Source organism: Cherax quadricarinatus, chromosome 47 (assembly GCF_038502225.1).
Source record: "Cherax quadricarinatus isolate ZL_2023a chromosome 47, ASM3850222v1, whole genome shotgun sequence".
Taxonomy (NCBI): domain Eukaryota; kingdom Metazoa; phylum Arthropoda; class Malacostraca; order Decapoda; family Parastacidae; genus Cherax; species Cherax quadricarinatus.
Window position 1 is genome coordinate 3351858 of NC_091338.1, and position 16339 is coordinate 3368196.

General features: G+C 38.4%; 1 protein-coding gene across 2 annotated transcripts in view; it reads left to right on the forward strand.

The window, feature by feature from the left end:
• Miga (mitoguardin) overlaps positions 1 to 16339 on the forward strand; it is a 491059-nt gene continuing 474720 nt past the window's right edge. For both annotated transcript variants that reach the window (XR_008408174.2, XM_053787815.2), the window contains exons 1-4: positions 1 to 120; positions 5030 to 5159; positions 9291 to 9459; positions 14617 to 14778. Coding sequence is in view for 1 of the 2 variants with exons in the window: in XM_053787815.2 (XP_053643790.1) it covers positions 5037 to 5159; positions 9291 to 9459; positions 14617 to 14778 (454 nt within the window). In the remaining variant the exon portion in view is untranslated. The remainder of the gene's footprint in view (positions 121 to 5029; positions 5160 to 9290; positions 9460 to 14616; positions 14779 to 16339) is intronic.

The following is a 16339-nucleotide window of genomic DNA, read 5'->3' on the forward strand; positions in this document are numbered from 1 at the left end:
CAGCTGGTCTCACCGGTGTTTGTTTATGTGTGTGAGTGACGTCTGGGATCGCGCGATTTTCAGTGCAATCTGCTGAGTTTGTCTGTCTTTGTCACCCTAACAGCCTCATTACTAGTTAAGGTGTGGCTTGCGAGGGTTATATCTAAGTGATTGTGCCTCTCGCAGGCTAATTTATGTGTTTTTATAGTCAAAATGAGCTACTTGAAACACTGCCAGCTGATGTTTACGTTCACTTGGCAAGTCTTGTCTTGTGATGAAGTTTATTAAAATAAATAATTATTTTTGCTGTATTTGTAAAAAAACATCAGTTTAGGTTATAAGAGTATTTATCTCCTTTTATAATCTGATTATTTTGTATGAATAAGTGGTATTTAGTTGTTTTTTTTTTTATTCCTGTGGAAATGCGTAATATTATTTGTCTTTATTGGGTTATGGTAAATTAAATATACTCCTATATTCTTATATAATATCGAAAAATATGTAAGACAGACTAATGCAACATTAATTAACTATTATTATTAGTGTCTTGCCCAGCAGTGGCTTTTATCAGTTGGATTGATTAAGCCTCTGGTGGGTAAAACATTTTGGAAATATATCTTTACATTTCTTGTCTATATTTTATACATACATACATATACACACATGCATACATACATATACACATGCTTATATACATATACACATGCATGCATACATACAAACACTAATGCATACGTGCATATGTACACGCATGCATGGATATGTACATGCATGTATGCATACGTGCATCCATGCATGCATACATACGTACACGCATGCATACATACATGCAAGCATACATGCATGCATACTCACATGCATACGTACACCTATGCATGCATACATACACCTATGCATGCATACGTACACCCATGCATGCATACGTACACACATGAATGCATACATACACATGCATACATACATGCACATGTACACACATGCATGCATACACGTATGCATACGTACACGCATGCATAGACATATGCATGCATACAATCACTCATAAATATATATACACACATATGCATACATACACACACATATGCATGCATACATACACACACATGCATGCATACATACACACACATATGCATGCATACATACACATATGCATGCATACATACACACATATGCATACATACACACATATGTATACATACACACACACATAAATACATGCATGCACCCACACACATGCACATGCATGCATGCAATATATATACAAACATATGTAGTTATAACATGTGTACCCTCAAAACCTTTATAAAAATTACACTTGTGTTTGTAATACCGTTTAGTACAATATAATATCTTTATTTATACAAATACAAGTACAAGGTATACAGGCCTATCTGACATCAATGACATACTACTATATAGAAAGCCGCTTGTTATGCTCAGAGCATTTCGGGCAAATTAGGTCAGTTTTGTCCCAGGATGTGATCCACACCAGTCGACTGACACCCAGGTGCCCATTTTGTACTGATGGGTGAACTGCAACAGCAGGTGTCTTATGGAAACACGGCCTAATGCTTTCCAGCCGTACCAGAGATTTGAACTCCAGACCTCAGTGTGTGAGCTGAGTACATTAGCAATCGAGCTACAGGACACTATTGCATAAGAATGTACTCATATTATGCTTAGTCATGAAGGAAAATTAACTAATTTAACTTTTAATAGCTATGTAAATGATGACACATTTAACAGTGGGTAGCAGATTAGCAGACAGCAACCATTCATGGAGGCTCTGTCATCCTGTCACATCAGCATCAAGCAGGATCCTCTTAAATTCTTTTAAAACTGTTGCAGGATTGTTGGTCTTTAAACTCTGTTTGTTTCATGAACATAAGATTGCAAATAAATCCTAGAAATATCCGCCTTAATTCAGTATACACTTTACTTTCTAAACAATTGAAGGTTTTACAAGCCCATGGCCTAGGAATGCCCTTTGATCTTTGTTATGTAATATATTCTGTAATGGTTTTTTTTTTTTAGAAATAATGTAAAAGTCTGATTCACAAAAAAAATAAAAATATATAAAAACAGCAGTACTTAACCTTAATTTTACTTCTTGTATATGTTTATGTATGCATTCATTTTATTCCTCTGATATGCAGCTGTATGATCCACTTTTGTTTAGCACTTTCTTGTGAATACAATAATAATGTTCTGATATGCAGTGTCCATTTCACTATTTCAGTAAACCTGAAAGAAAAATCTGTCATTCAATAATTAATCTACAACATTAGAGTTAGAAGTTTGTCAGATTTATCTTCCAACTTGTATACCATAAGACATGTAGAAAAGATCAGCAATCTTTCCAAAGTCTAAACTCTTAACAGGCTTGTGTTTCACACTCATGTGAAACAAAAACTATTTTAATGTTTTGCTCCCTGACAAGATTACATAATTAGAAATAGTTTTCTTTCATAATGACTCACTTTTTTCATAGTACACAGTCAGTGTGTATAGATGTATAAATTTGACATGATGAGAAGAGTTAATCTTAACAAGTTTTATTTCTACTTTGCATACATATTCTACATAATTTTTTACAGTGATCTTGAGGAGAAACACATGTAGGCACATATAAAGCACATGTAGGATATCCCAACAAAGTCAAAAACTACTGAACTGATTTCAATTGGGGTTCCTGTACAGGGTATCTGTGCAGTATGTTTTATTTTTTTTCAACACATTGGTCATCTCCCACCAAGGCAGGTGACCCAAAAAGAAGGAAAATCCTCAAAAAGAAATATACTTTCATCATCATTCAACACTTTCACTTCACTTATACATAATTACTGTCTTCGTCAAGACATGTTTAATGTGAGCGTCTTGACGTTCACATTAAACATGTCCTGACGTTCACATTAAACATGTCTTGAGGTCCTCAGATACAACAGTTTAGAAGTCCCTCCAAACTGCCAATATCCCAAACCCCTCCTTTAAAGTGCAGGCATTGTACTTCCCATTTCCAGGACTCAAGTCCTGCTCACACTCCAACAGCTTGTCAGGTCCCAAAAACCATTCGTCTCCATTCACGCCTATCTAACACGCTCACATATGCTTGCTGGAAGTCCAAGCCCCTCGCCCACAAAACCACCTTTATCCCCTCCCTCCAGCCTTTTCGAGGATGACCCCTACCCCACTTTCCTTTCCCTACAGATTTATATGCTCTCCAAGCCATTCTAATTTGATCCATTTTCTCTAAATGACCAAACCACCTCAACAACCTCTCTTCAGCCCTCTGACTAATACTTTTAGTAACTCCACACCTCCTCCTAATTTCCACACTCCAAATTCTCTGCATATTATTTACACCACACATTGCCCTTAGACATGACATCTACACTGCCTCCAGCCGCTTCCTCGCTGCTGTATTTGCAACCCAAGCTTCACACCCATATAAGAGTGTTGGTACTGCCATACGGTGGAACCTCGGTCTGCAACCATAATTTTCTGTTTAGTTGGCTGTTATCACTAATCTTTGTAGGCCCCATTGTGACTTTATTTATGCAAATAATAGAAAAAAACTCCAAAAAAGTGAAGAAACACAAAATAGTTTACAGCGAAGTTGGGGCAGGTCATATTTATTTGGTCGAGTGCTGAGCTTTGTTCGAGTAGGGAGCTGGTCGTATACCGAGGTTCCACTGTACTATCTTACATTCCCTTCTTTGCCTCCATGGATAAGGTTTTTTGTCTCCACAGATACCTCAATGCACCACTCACCTTTTTTTCTTCATCAATTCTGTGGTTAACCTCATCCTTCATAAACCCATCTGCTGACAAGTCAACTCCCAAATATCTGAAAACATTCACTTCTTCCATACTCCCTCTCTCCAATGTGATATCCAATTTTTCTTTATCTAGATGGTTTGATACCCTCATCACCTTACTCTTATCTAAGTTCACTTTCAACTTTTTACCCTTACATACCCTCTCAAACTCGTCCACTAACCTTTGCAACTTTTCTTTAGAATCTCCGATAAGCACAGTATCATCAGCAAAAAGTAACTGTGTCAACTCCCATTTTGTATTTGATTCTCCATAATTTAATCCCACCCCTCTCCCGAACACCATAGCATTTACTTCTTTTACAACACCATCTATGAATATATTAAACAACGATGATGACATTACACATCCCTGTCTAAGACCTACTTTTACCAGGAAGTAATCTCCCTCTCTCCTACACACCCTAACCTGAGCCTCACTATCCTCATAAAACCTCTTTACAGCATTTAATAACTTACTACCTATTCCATACACTTGCAACATCTGCCACATTGCTCCCCTATCCACTCTGTCATATGACTTTTCTAAATCTATAAATGCAATGAAAACTTGACATCCTTTATCTAAATACTTTTCACATATATGTTTCAATGTAAACATTTGATCTACACATCCCCACTCTAAAGCCTCCTTGCTCATCTGCAATCCTACTCTCTGTCTTACCTCTAATTCTTTCAATAATAACTCTACTGTACACTTAACCTGGTATACTCAGTAAACTTATTCCCCTATAATTTTTACAATCTCTTTTGTCCCCCTTCCCTTTATATAAAGGAACTATACATGCTCTCTGCTAGTCCCTAGGTACCTTCCCCTCTTTCATACATTTATTAAACAAAAGTACCAACCACTCCAACACTATATCCCCCCCTGCTTTTATCATTTCTGTCATGATCCCATCAGTTCCAGCTGCTTTACCCCCTTTCATTCTACATAATGCCTCACGCACCTCCCCAACACTCACATCCTGCTCTTCTTCACTCCTGAAAGATGTTATACCTCCCTGGCCAGTGCATGAAATTACTGCCTCCCTTCATTGACATTTAAAAGTTCCTCAAAATATTCCCACCATCTACCCAAAACAATATGTATCTTATTTAAAAATATCTTCAGCTGTACAGTAAAATGAATCTGCAAGTAATGTAAACCTAAAGCATGTACTAATTGTAGTTTTATGGAATTTCTTTAGTAAATTTTGTTTTTGTATTTTCAGAGAAACAATGGAAGATATTCAACTTGTCCCAAAAGTACAAATGCCACTATTGCGACTGCCAACTCTGTCAAGTCTGGCTGTTCCTTCTGTTGTATCAGGCTACATAAAAAACCTTTCAAGACCTCAAAAGGTTAGTTTCAGTAGATTGTTTATGGGCAGGAATTGCTGGCTTTCACAAATTTTTTTTAATGTACTTGAAACTTTGGGAAGCAAGAATCTTCTAAAATTACTGTCCATTGTAATAACATGCAACTGTTTTATATTGGTCTGTATTTTTCATAAGAAACTAAGTCTTTGTATTGATGACATCATCACCTGTGGCATGTCAGTTTGTTAACGCAATTTTTATTTTTGGTAATTTTTCTTTTTTCTTCAGTTTGCATAAAAATATTGAGTAGAAATGAAGCCATAGTACATATAAGGCAATTGTTCTAAATGCTGACAGGTAGTGTAGAGTTTAATATTCAGTTTGTGCTGATAAAAGAAGAGAGAGGTATTCTTCTTCACCTCTTAAGATGTGATGACTAGAATTGGAAATGTTATGTTGTTACATATTAAAGTAATACATTGAATCTTAAACATTGTGTAAATAAAGTGATATAAAGTAGACTCCCAGATAACACAATAATTACATACCTGTAAACTAAGTTTTGTGAAATCTGTGGTACATGACGTGAAGAACTTGTGGGAAAAATAGAGTTGGGTTACTGAGACCTGCAAATAAAACTATAGAAGATTACCTAAAACAATTTCTCTAGCCATAGATTCTGGGTGTTAGTGCTTGTAAGTCTTGACATGCATGGAGAGGTCAGGTTAGAACATAAACTATCCTCTTGGAGTTCATTTCAGTTTCTGATGAAATACTCTTTAACTTATTATCGTTTCTGCACATTTTTTGTAATTTGCAACTTAGTGTATTGCCAAATGTTCTCCCTGTTACTGTTATTAAGCACTTCCTTATTGTGCATATTTATTTTCTTATATCACTTTATGCAATTTTCATATGTAGTTATCATATCTCCTCTTTTCCTCTTGCTTGTTAATAATGTAATGGCATATCCAGCTGTTCCAGTCTTTGTAAGATTTGGTCATTACTAAACAATTTGTGGATTTATTGGCTTAGCACATGACCCTTGAACTGAAAACTAACCATAAGATATTCAAATTGTGCTCTGTGTTCAGATTGATATACAGTGGACCCCCGGTTAACGATTTTAATCCGTGCAAGAGGGCTCATCGTTATGCGAAATAATCGTTATGCGAATGAATTTTCCCCATAAGAAATAATGGAAATAAAATTAATCCGTGCAAGACGCCCAAAAGTATGAAAAAATTTTTTTTTTACCACATGAAATGTTAATTTTAATACACACAAACTGAAAAAGGCATGCACAATTAAATGACACTTACTTTTATTGAAGATCTAGTGATGATTGATGGGATGGGAGGAGGGGAGAGAGTGTGTTAGTGTTTAGAAGGGGAATCCCCTTCCATTAGGAATTGAGGTAGTAAGTCCTTTTCTGGGGTTACTTCCCTTCTTCTTTTAATGCCACTAGGGCCAGCTTCAGAGTCACTGGACTTCTTTCGCACAAGATATCTGTCCATAGTGGCCTGTACCTCTCGTTCCTTTATGACTTGCCTAAAGTGTTTCACAACATTGTCAGTGTAATAATCACCAGCACGGCTTGCAATAGCTGTGTGAGGGTGATTTTCATCCATGAAGGTTTGCACTTCAAGCCACTTAGCACAGATTTCCTTTATCTTTGTAGTAGGCAACTTCTTCAATTTCTCTCTCCCCTCCTCTGAACCAGTTTCCTCAGGTCTGGCCTCTTGCTCTTGAAGTTGATCTATCAGCTCATCAGTGGTTAGTTCTTCATTGTCCTCCTCCACCAACTCTTCCACATCCTCCCCACTAACCTCCAACCCCAAGGACTTTCCCAATGCCACAATGGATTCCTCAACTGGCACAGGATTCTCAGGGTTAGCCTCAAACCCTTCAAAATCCCTTTTGTCTACACATTCTGGCCACAGTTTCTTCCAAGCAGAGTTCAAGGTCCTCTTAGTCACTTCCTCCCAAGCCTTACCTATAAGGTTTACACAATTGAGGATATTAAAGTGATCTCTCCAAAACTCTCTTAGAGTCAGTTGAGTTTCTGAGGTCATTACAAAGCACCTTTCAAACAGAGCTTTTGTGTACAGTTTCTTGAAGTTGGAAATAACCTGCTGGTCCATGGGCTGCAGGAGAGGAGTGGTATTAGGAGGCAAAAACTTCACCTTAATGAAGCTCATGTCCCCATAAAGTCGCTCTGCCACGTCTGTAGGATGACCAGGGGCATTGTCTAACACCAGGAGGCACTTAAGTTCTAATTTCTTTTCAGTTAGGTAATTTTTCACATTGGGGGCAAATGCATGGTGTAACCAGTTATAGAAAAATTCCCTAGTGACCCATGCCTTACTGTTTGCCCTCCACAGCACACACAAATTATCCTTGAGGACATTCTTTTGCCTGAACGCTCTGGGAGTTTCAGAGTGATACACTAATAAAGGCTTCACTTTGCAATCACCAGTAGCATTGGCACACATGAGAAGAGTAAGCCTGTCTTTCATAGGCTTATGTCCTGGGAGTGCCTTTTCCTCCTGAGTAATGTAGGTCCTGCTTGGCATTTTCTTCCAGAACAGGCCTGTTTCATCACAATTAAACACTTGTTCAGGTTTCAGTCCTTCAGTTTCTATGTACTCCTTGAATTCCTACACATATTTTTCAGCCGCTTTGTGGTCCGAACTGGCAGCCTCACCATGCCTTATCACACTATGGATGCCACTACGCTTCTTAAATCTCTCAAACCAACCTTTGCTGGCCTTAAATTCACTCACATCATCACTAGTTGCAGGCATTTTTTTAATTAAATCCTCATGCAACTTCCTAGCCTTTTCACATATGATCGCTTGAGAGATGCTATCTCCTGCTATCTGTTTTTCATTTATCCACACCAATAAGAGTCTCTCAACATCTTCCATCACTTGCGATCTTTGTTTCGAAAACACAGTTGAACCTTTGGCAAGAACAGCTTCCTTGATTGTCTTTCTGGTGCCCACAATAGTAGCGATGGTTGATTGGGGTTTCTTGTACAGCTTGACTAGGTCGGCTATACGCACTCCACTTTCATACTTATCAATTATCTCTTTCTTCATCTCTATAGTAATTCTTACCCTTTGAGGTGTAGGGTTGGCACTAGAAGCTTTCTTGGGGCCCATGGTCACTTATTTTCCAGAAACAGCACCGAAAATACTGTAATAATACGAAATATTCCGAGTGTATGCTTGGATGTTACCGCGGAGGCTGGCTGGTAAACAATGGGACGGGGCGGCACATGTGAGGCTGGCTGAGGGCACATTGGACGCGTCTCGGACGAAAATCGGTAAGCGGGTTTTTAATCGGTATGCGCGGCAAAAATTTTGCGATAAAAGTAATCGTTATGCGGAAAAATCGCTATGTGATGCCATCGTTATGCGGGGGTCCACTGTACTGTATTGAACACAAAATAAACACATATCTGAAACAAATTTATTTTGTATTATGGTTTTTAGTTTCATGGAACATAACCCCATGTATTTGTAGGGATGACCGTATATTTCGTAACTCTGTTAATTTCATTTTGTTGAACATATTTCACCTTTCATATTTTAGTCCTCTTTAGTCCCGTTGATACCAGTGATGGGCTGTTGACCCAAGCGAGGAAACCTATCCACCCATTCCTTAGATTGAACTTGATTGTCTCTATTTTACGATGCTCTGTATGACTTATGGGTCTAGCATTGCCTCCTGATTATAATAATAATTTATATGTTTTTACTTTACAAGCCCCATATTAGTGCTGCATAATAAATTCTAAGTTTAGTCTAATATGCATTATAACCAGCATTTCCTTTTTTTTTGAGCATCTCTTCATTCATATACAGTATCATTCTGCATTTAAAAGTATTGCATCTTGAGGTTTGTTAAAAATTGCATAAAATTTATTATTGTATATATTGTGCAGTACAGTATGTAGTTTCTAGTTATAGTCTGTTGAATTGTGACAGTCCATAAGTACTGGAGATATTTCCACTATGCAGAAATCAACTTTTGACAGTAGATACAAATAGTTTTAAAATACTGAAGTATTAAGTGAGAAAAAACAATTTTGCACACAGAATATTAACTAAAATATCATTGAATAGACAATTTATTTTTTATTTTAAAATGCAAATTATGTTTCAGATTGTTATTATAAGCGTAGGAACTGGTTTAGCATTGATAGGACTCGTTGCTCGATACCTGCGTCGTCGCCGCCGACGTGCACCAAGGAAATCTGCACTGACAAAGCATGATGACTCTGGTCGAAGCACTCGCAAAGTAAAGCCCATCACAATACGTAGCCCTTCGGGTGGTGAGTTTAAATAATTATTGATAAATAAGTTATTTGTCTTGTAAACCGACTGCCTAAGCATTTGGAGGAAACTCTAGCATGTTGCATTGTGGGTTGCTGGAAGATTTTGTGTATTTATATGTATTTTAAAAATAGTACTATGTAGAATGAATATTGGAATGTTCTCAGTTAAGATTCACTTCCAGAGTGAGTATGGAGTGGAATTGGGAAAAGGATTCTATTAGCAATGAGATGCTACTGCATCTGAGCAATGTTGAATGTTCTGCACTAGAGACTTAATGTTCCAACAAATTTAAGAGTGTTTCTTTTTTTTATTTTCTGTTTTATAATATTCAATGGAAGCCTGAATAAAACTAAAGTAAACTATAGGCACTATAAGCTGAACAAATTATTATGTACTAGTAGGTAGTAGGTTGGTAGACAGCAACCACCCAGGGAAGTACTACCGTCCTGCCAAGTGAATGTAAAACAAAAGCCTGTAATTGTTTTACATGATGGTAGGATTGCTGGTGTCTTTTGTCTGTCTCATAAATATGCAAGATTACAAGTATGTCTTGCTACTTCTACTTAAACTTAGGTCACACTGCACATACATGTACACGTTTATTTATACACACTCATCTGAGTTTTCTTTGATTTTATCTTAATAGTTCTTGGTCTTATTACTTTTCCTTTTATATCCATGGGGAAGTGGAATAAGAATCTTTCCTCCGTAACCCATGCGTGTTGTAAAAGTCAACTAAAATGCCGGGAACAATGGGCTAGTAACCTCTTTTCCTGTAAAGATTACTAAAAAGAATAAGAAGAAGAAAATTGTCAAGTGGGAAGTCTGAATGTGCATAGATGTTGTGCAAATGATAAGAAAGAGAAGAACCTGGATGTCCTGGCTTTAAGTGAAACAAAGCTGAAGGGGATGGGAGATTTTCAGTGGAGAGGAATAAACGGGATTAGGTCAGGGGTTTCAAACAGAGTTAGAGATAAAGAAGGAGTAGCAATAATGTTGAAGGATAAGCTATAACAGGAAAAGAGGGACTATAAATGTATTAATTCAAGGATTATGTGGAGTAAAATAAAGGTTGGATGTGAAAAGTGGGTTATAGTAAGTGTATATGCACCTGGAGAAGAGAGAAGTGTAGAGGAGAGAGAGAGATTTTGGGAAATGTTGAGTGAATGCATGGGGAGTTTTGAACCAAGTGTGAGAGTACTTGTGGTTGGGGATTTCAATGCTAAAGTGGGTAAAAATGTTGTGGAGAGAGTAGTAGGTTAATTTGGGGTGCCAGGGGTGTATATGTAAATGGGGAGCCTTTAATTGAGCTATGTGTAGAAAGAGATTTGGTAATAAGTAATACATATTTTATGAAAAAGAGGATAAATAAATATACAAGGTGTGATGTAGCACATACTGAAAGTAGTTTGTTAGATTATGTATTGGTGGATAAAAGGTTAATGGGTAGGCTCCAGGATGTACATGTTTATAGAGGGGCAACTGATATATCAGATCATTATTTAGTTGTAGCTACAGTTAGAGTAAGAGGTAGATGGGACAAGAGGAAGGTGGCAACAACAAGTAGGAGGGAAGTAAAAGTGTATAAACTAAGGGAGGAGGAAGTTTGGGTGAGATATAAGCGACTATTGGCAGAAAGGTGGGCTAGTGCAAAGATGAGTAGTGGGGGGGTTGAAGAGGGTTGGACGAGCTTTAAAAATGCAGTATTAGAATGTGGGGCAGAAGTTTGTGGTTATAGGAGGATGGGTGCAGGAGGAAAGAGGAGTGATTGGTGGAATGATGAAGCAAAGGGTGTGATAAAAAAGAAAAAGGTAGCTTATGAGAGGTTTTTACAAAGCAGAAGTGTTATAAGAAGAGCAGAGTATATGGAGAGTAAAAGAAAGGTGAAGAGAGTGGTGAGAGAGTGCAAAAGGAGAGCAGATGATAGAGTGGGAGAGGCACTGTCAAGAAATTTTAATGAAAATAAGAAAAAAATTTTGAGTGAGTTAAACAAGTTAAGAAAGCCTAGGGAATGTATGGATTTGTCAGTTAAAAACAGAGTAGGGGAGTTAGTAGATGGGGAGAGGGAGGTATTAGGTAGATGGCGAGAATATTTTGAGGAACTTTTAAATGTTGAGGAAGAAAGGGAGGCAGTAATTTCATGCACTGGCCAGGGAGGTATACCATCTTTTAGGAGTGAAGAAGAGCAGAATGTAAGTGTGGGGGAGGTACGTGAGGCATTACGTAAAATGAAAGGGGGTAAAGCAGCTGGAACTGATGGGATCATGACAGAAATGTTAAAAGCAGGGGGGGATATAGTGTTGGAGTGGTTGGTACTTCTGTTTAATAAATGTATGAAAGAGGGGAAGGTACCTAGGGATTGGCGGAGAGCATGTACAGTCCCTTTATATAAAGGGAAGGGGGACAAAAGAGATTGTAAAAATTATAGAGGAATAAGTTTATTGAGTATACCAGGAAAAGTGTACGGTAGGGTTATTATTGAAAGAATTAGAGGCAAGACAGAATGTAGGATTGCGGATGAGCAAGGAGGTTTCAGAGTGGGTAGGGGATGTGTAGATCAAGTGTTTACATAGAAGCATATATGTGAACAGTATTTAGATAAAGGTAGGGAAGTTTTTATTGCATTTATGGTTTTAGAAAAAGCATATGATAGAGTGGATAGGGGGGGGAGCAATGTGGCAGATGTTGCAAGTATGTGGAATAGGTGGTAAGTTACTAAATGCTGTAAAGAGTTTTTATGAGGATAGAAGAGAGGGACACTATTATTTTTATCACACTGGCCGATTCCCACCAAGGCAGGGTGGCCCGAAAAAGAAAAACTTTCACCATCATTCACTCCATCACTGTCTTGCCAGAAGGGTGCTTTACACTACAGTTTTTAAACTGCAGCATTAACACGCCTCCTTCAGAGTGCAGGCACTGTACTTCCCATCTCCAGGACTCAAGTCCAGCCTGCCGGTTTCCCTGAACCCCTTCATAAATGTTACTTTGCTCACTCTCCAACAGCACGTCAAGTATTAAAAACCATTTGTCTCCATTCACTCCTATCAAACACGCTCACGCATGCCTGCTGGAAGTCCAAGCCCCTCGCACACAAAACCTCCTTTACCCCCTCCCTCCAACCTTTCCTTGGCCGACCCCTACCCCGCCTTCCTTCCACTACAGACTGATACACTCTTGAAGGGAGACTACTTCCCGGTAAAAATAGGTCTTAGACAGGGATATGTAATGTCACCATGGTTGTTTAATATATTTATAGATGGGGTTGTAAAAGAAGTAAATGCTAGGGTGTTTGGGAGAGGGGTGGGATTAAATTATGGGGAATCAAATACAAAATGGGAGTTGACACAGTTACTTTTTGCTGATGATACTGTGCTTATGGGAGATTCTAAAGAAAAATTTCAAAGGTTAGTGGATGAGTTTGGGAGTGTGTGTAAAGGTAGAAAGTTGGAAGTGAACATAGAAAAGAGTAAGGTGATGAGGGTATCAAATGATTTAGATAAAGAAAAATTGGATATCAAATTGGGGAGGAGGAGTATGGAAGAAGTGAATGTTTTCAGATACAGTGGACCCCCGGTTAACGATATTTTTTCACTCCAGAAGTATGTTCAGGTGCCAGTACTGGCCGAATTTGTTCCCATAAGGAATATTGTGAAGTAGATTAGTCCATTTCAGACCCCCAAACATACACGTACAAACGCACTTACATAAATACACTTACATAATTGGTCGCATTCGGAGGTGATCGTTATGCGGGGGTGGGTGGATTTATGAAGGGTGAGGTTAATCATAGAATTGATGAAGGAAAAAAGGTGAGTGATGCGTTGAGGTATATGTGGAGTCAAAAAACGTTATCTATGGAGGCAAAGAAGGGAATGTATGAAAGTATAGTAGTACCAACACTCTTATATGGGTGTGAAGCTTGGGTTGTGAATGCAGCAGCGAGGAGGCGGTTGGAGGCAGTGGAGATGTCCTGTTTAAGGGTAATGTGTGGTGAAAATATTATGCAGAAAATTCGGAGTGTGGAAATTAGAAGGTGTGGAGTTAATAAAAGTATTAGTCAGAGGATTGAAGAGGGGTTGTTGAGGTGGTTTGGTCATTTAGAGAGAATGGATCAAAGTAGAATGACATGGAGAGCATTTAAATCTGTAGGAGAAGGAAGGCGGGGTAGGGGTCGTCCTCGAAAAGGTTGGAAGGAAGGGGTAAGGGAGGTTTTGTGGGTGAGGGGCTTGGACTTCCAGCAGGCGTGCATGAGCGTGTTCAATAGGAGTGAATGGAGACGAATGGTATTTGGGACCTGACGATCTGTTGGAGTGTGAGCAGGGTAATATTTAGTGAAGGGATTCAGGGAAACCGGTTATTGTTATATAGCCGGACTTGAGTCATGGAAATGGGAAGTACAATGCCTGCACTCTAAATGAGGGGTTTTTTGATATTAGCAGTTTGGAGGGATATGTTGTGTATCTTTATACGTATATGCTTTTAAACTGTTGTGTTCTGAGCACCTCTGCAAAAACAGTGATTATGTGTGAGTGAGGTGAAAGTGTTGAATGATGATGAAAGTATTTTCTTTTTGGGGATTTTCTTTCTTTTTGGGTCACACTGCCTCGGTGGGAGACGGCCGACTTGTTGAAAAAAATATATATATATATATTTATTTTGGTAAATAACATTGATATTATAATTGCTGTAATATGTGCAGTTGTGCACTCATAACTCAGCTGCAACACTATAAAATGGTCTGGCAAGCCTGTACAGCATCGTGGTATTCTCTTGATATAACGGAGTAATAGTGAGGGCTGGTGGCTGGTAATGGTGATTGTAGTGGATAAATTTGCAGGCCCAAGAGATTTTGTCCCATATTATTATAATCAAAAAGAACCATATTTCCAAAGTCTGTTAAAGTGAGGGCTTACTGTATACAATATATATTCCCTCCAGAGGGTTATTTTGATGCTGGTGAAGAGCTTTTGATTCAAGGAACTGAATTACTTCTTGTTTTTTCCCCAAGTGCTGTATGACTTAACAGGTTCAGCACTTTCCTGTAATTATAATAATACACAGTCTTGTCAAATCCAAGGGATTAAATTTCTTTTATTGCAACAGTCTTAATTAATGTGAAAAACACTAAGTCAGTTCAATTTTTTTTCCAGAAATTCATAGTATTGGTGGTAATATATCACCTGGATTCCATCGTTCTGTTCATCGTCAAAGCTTCACCTCGGCCAGCAGTGATCGGACGAGTGTAGCCTCTGTGCTGACCACACAGGCTGGTGATGCTGGCACTCTGACACCTCAGCAGTACGGAGTTATGGGTAAGTACTGGTAAGAAAAAGATTTGAGGATTAGTGTTTTCATGCATGGATGCATGATTTAATAAGAATTATATTAGCACTATTTTTTCTCAAAAAAATGAATTCCTGCTAATTTGTTTTTCTTATACGAGTACAATTTGGTATGTTGTAAAATTGAAAACCTCTCACTTCATGCCCTTTTCATGTGTTTTCTTCAAAAAGGGATGCTTTTATGCTGAAGGGGTCTTGATCCAGGAAATTGAAGCTACCCTTCCCTCTTTCTTGAATCAAACCAGATTGCCTTTTTTTCCCCAGGTGCAGTATATAATTATAATCATGGGGAAGCGCTAAACCCATAGGATTATACAGTGTCTGTGGGGGGGAGAGGGGAGGGATGGAAGGTATTCAGGCTTAATTCAAGGAACTGGAGCACAGATCCAATTCCCTAGATCAAGAGCCCCTTCACCAGCATCAAGGAACCTCCCTTGAGGGGCAGGTGTAATATAACCCTTACAGGTTTAGCACTCTCTTATGACACTAATCTATTCATGTTCATTTCACTGTGGCATATTTATCTTTATTGTACATATAACAGTGTACTGTGAATGGAGACGAATGATACTTGGGACCTGACGATCTGTTGGAGTGTGAGCAGGGTAATATTTAGTGAAGGGATTCAGGGAAACCGGTTATTTTCATATAGTCGGACTTGAGTCCTGGAAATGGGAAGTACAATGCCTGCACTTTAAAGGAGGGGTTTGGGATATTGGGAGTTTGGAGGGATATGTTGTGTATCTTTATACGTATATGCTTCTAAACTGTTGTATTCTGAGCACCTCTGCAAAAGCAGTGATAATGTGAGTGTGGTGAAAGTGTTGAATGATGATGAAAGTATTTTCTTTTTGGGGATTTTCTTTCTTTTTTGGGTCACCCTGCCTCGGTGGGAGACGACCGACTTGTTGAAAAAAAAAAAAAAAAAAACAGTGTACTGCTAACAGTGCACAGTTTGGCTCCCAGTCTTGCTTGCTGAAGTTTTTACCACATCAGTACTTTCAAACTGAAGTACAATAATTCTGAGGAGGGATTATTGTGTACTAATTTTAGGCCAGTACCAGTAAAATTAGCCAATACCAGTATTCAACTCTAGACCAGTACTAAAAACATCAAAACCATCTGATACCACTAATACTGATCCCAAATTCATTCAGTAGCTGTCTCGCAGGTAGTGCACAGGATTCATAATTCAAATGGCCCTCAGAACCTGAACTAGAGTATCACCTCTCCTCTTTCACTTAATTTTTTTTTCAAACTGCCAGCTGTATCCCACTGAGGCAGGGTAACTCGAAAAAAGAAGAAAATTATAAAGTGTATCTCTTTTTGCATTTAGTAATTTTTTTCTTTCTTTCAACACACCGGCCATATCCCACCGAGGCAGGGTGGCCCAAAAGGAAAAACGAAAGTTTCCCCTTTTACATTTAGTAACACATATAGGAGAAGGGGTTACTAGCCCCTTGGTCCTGGCATTTTAGTCGCCTCTTACAACACACGTGGCTTACGGAGGAAGAATTCTGTTCCACTTCCC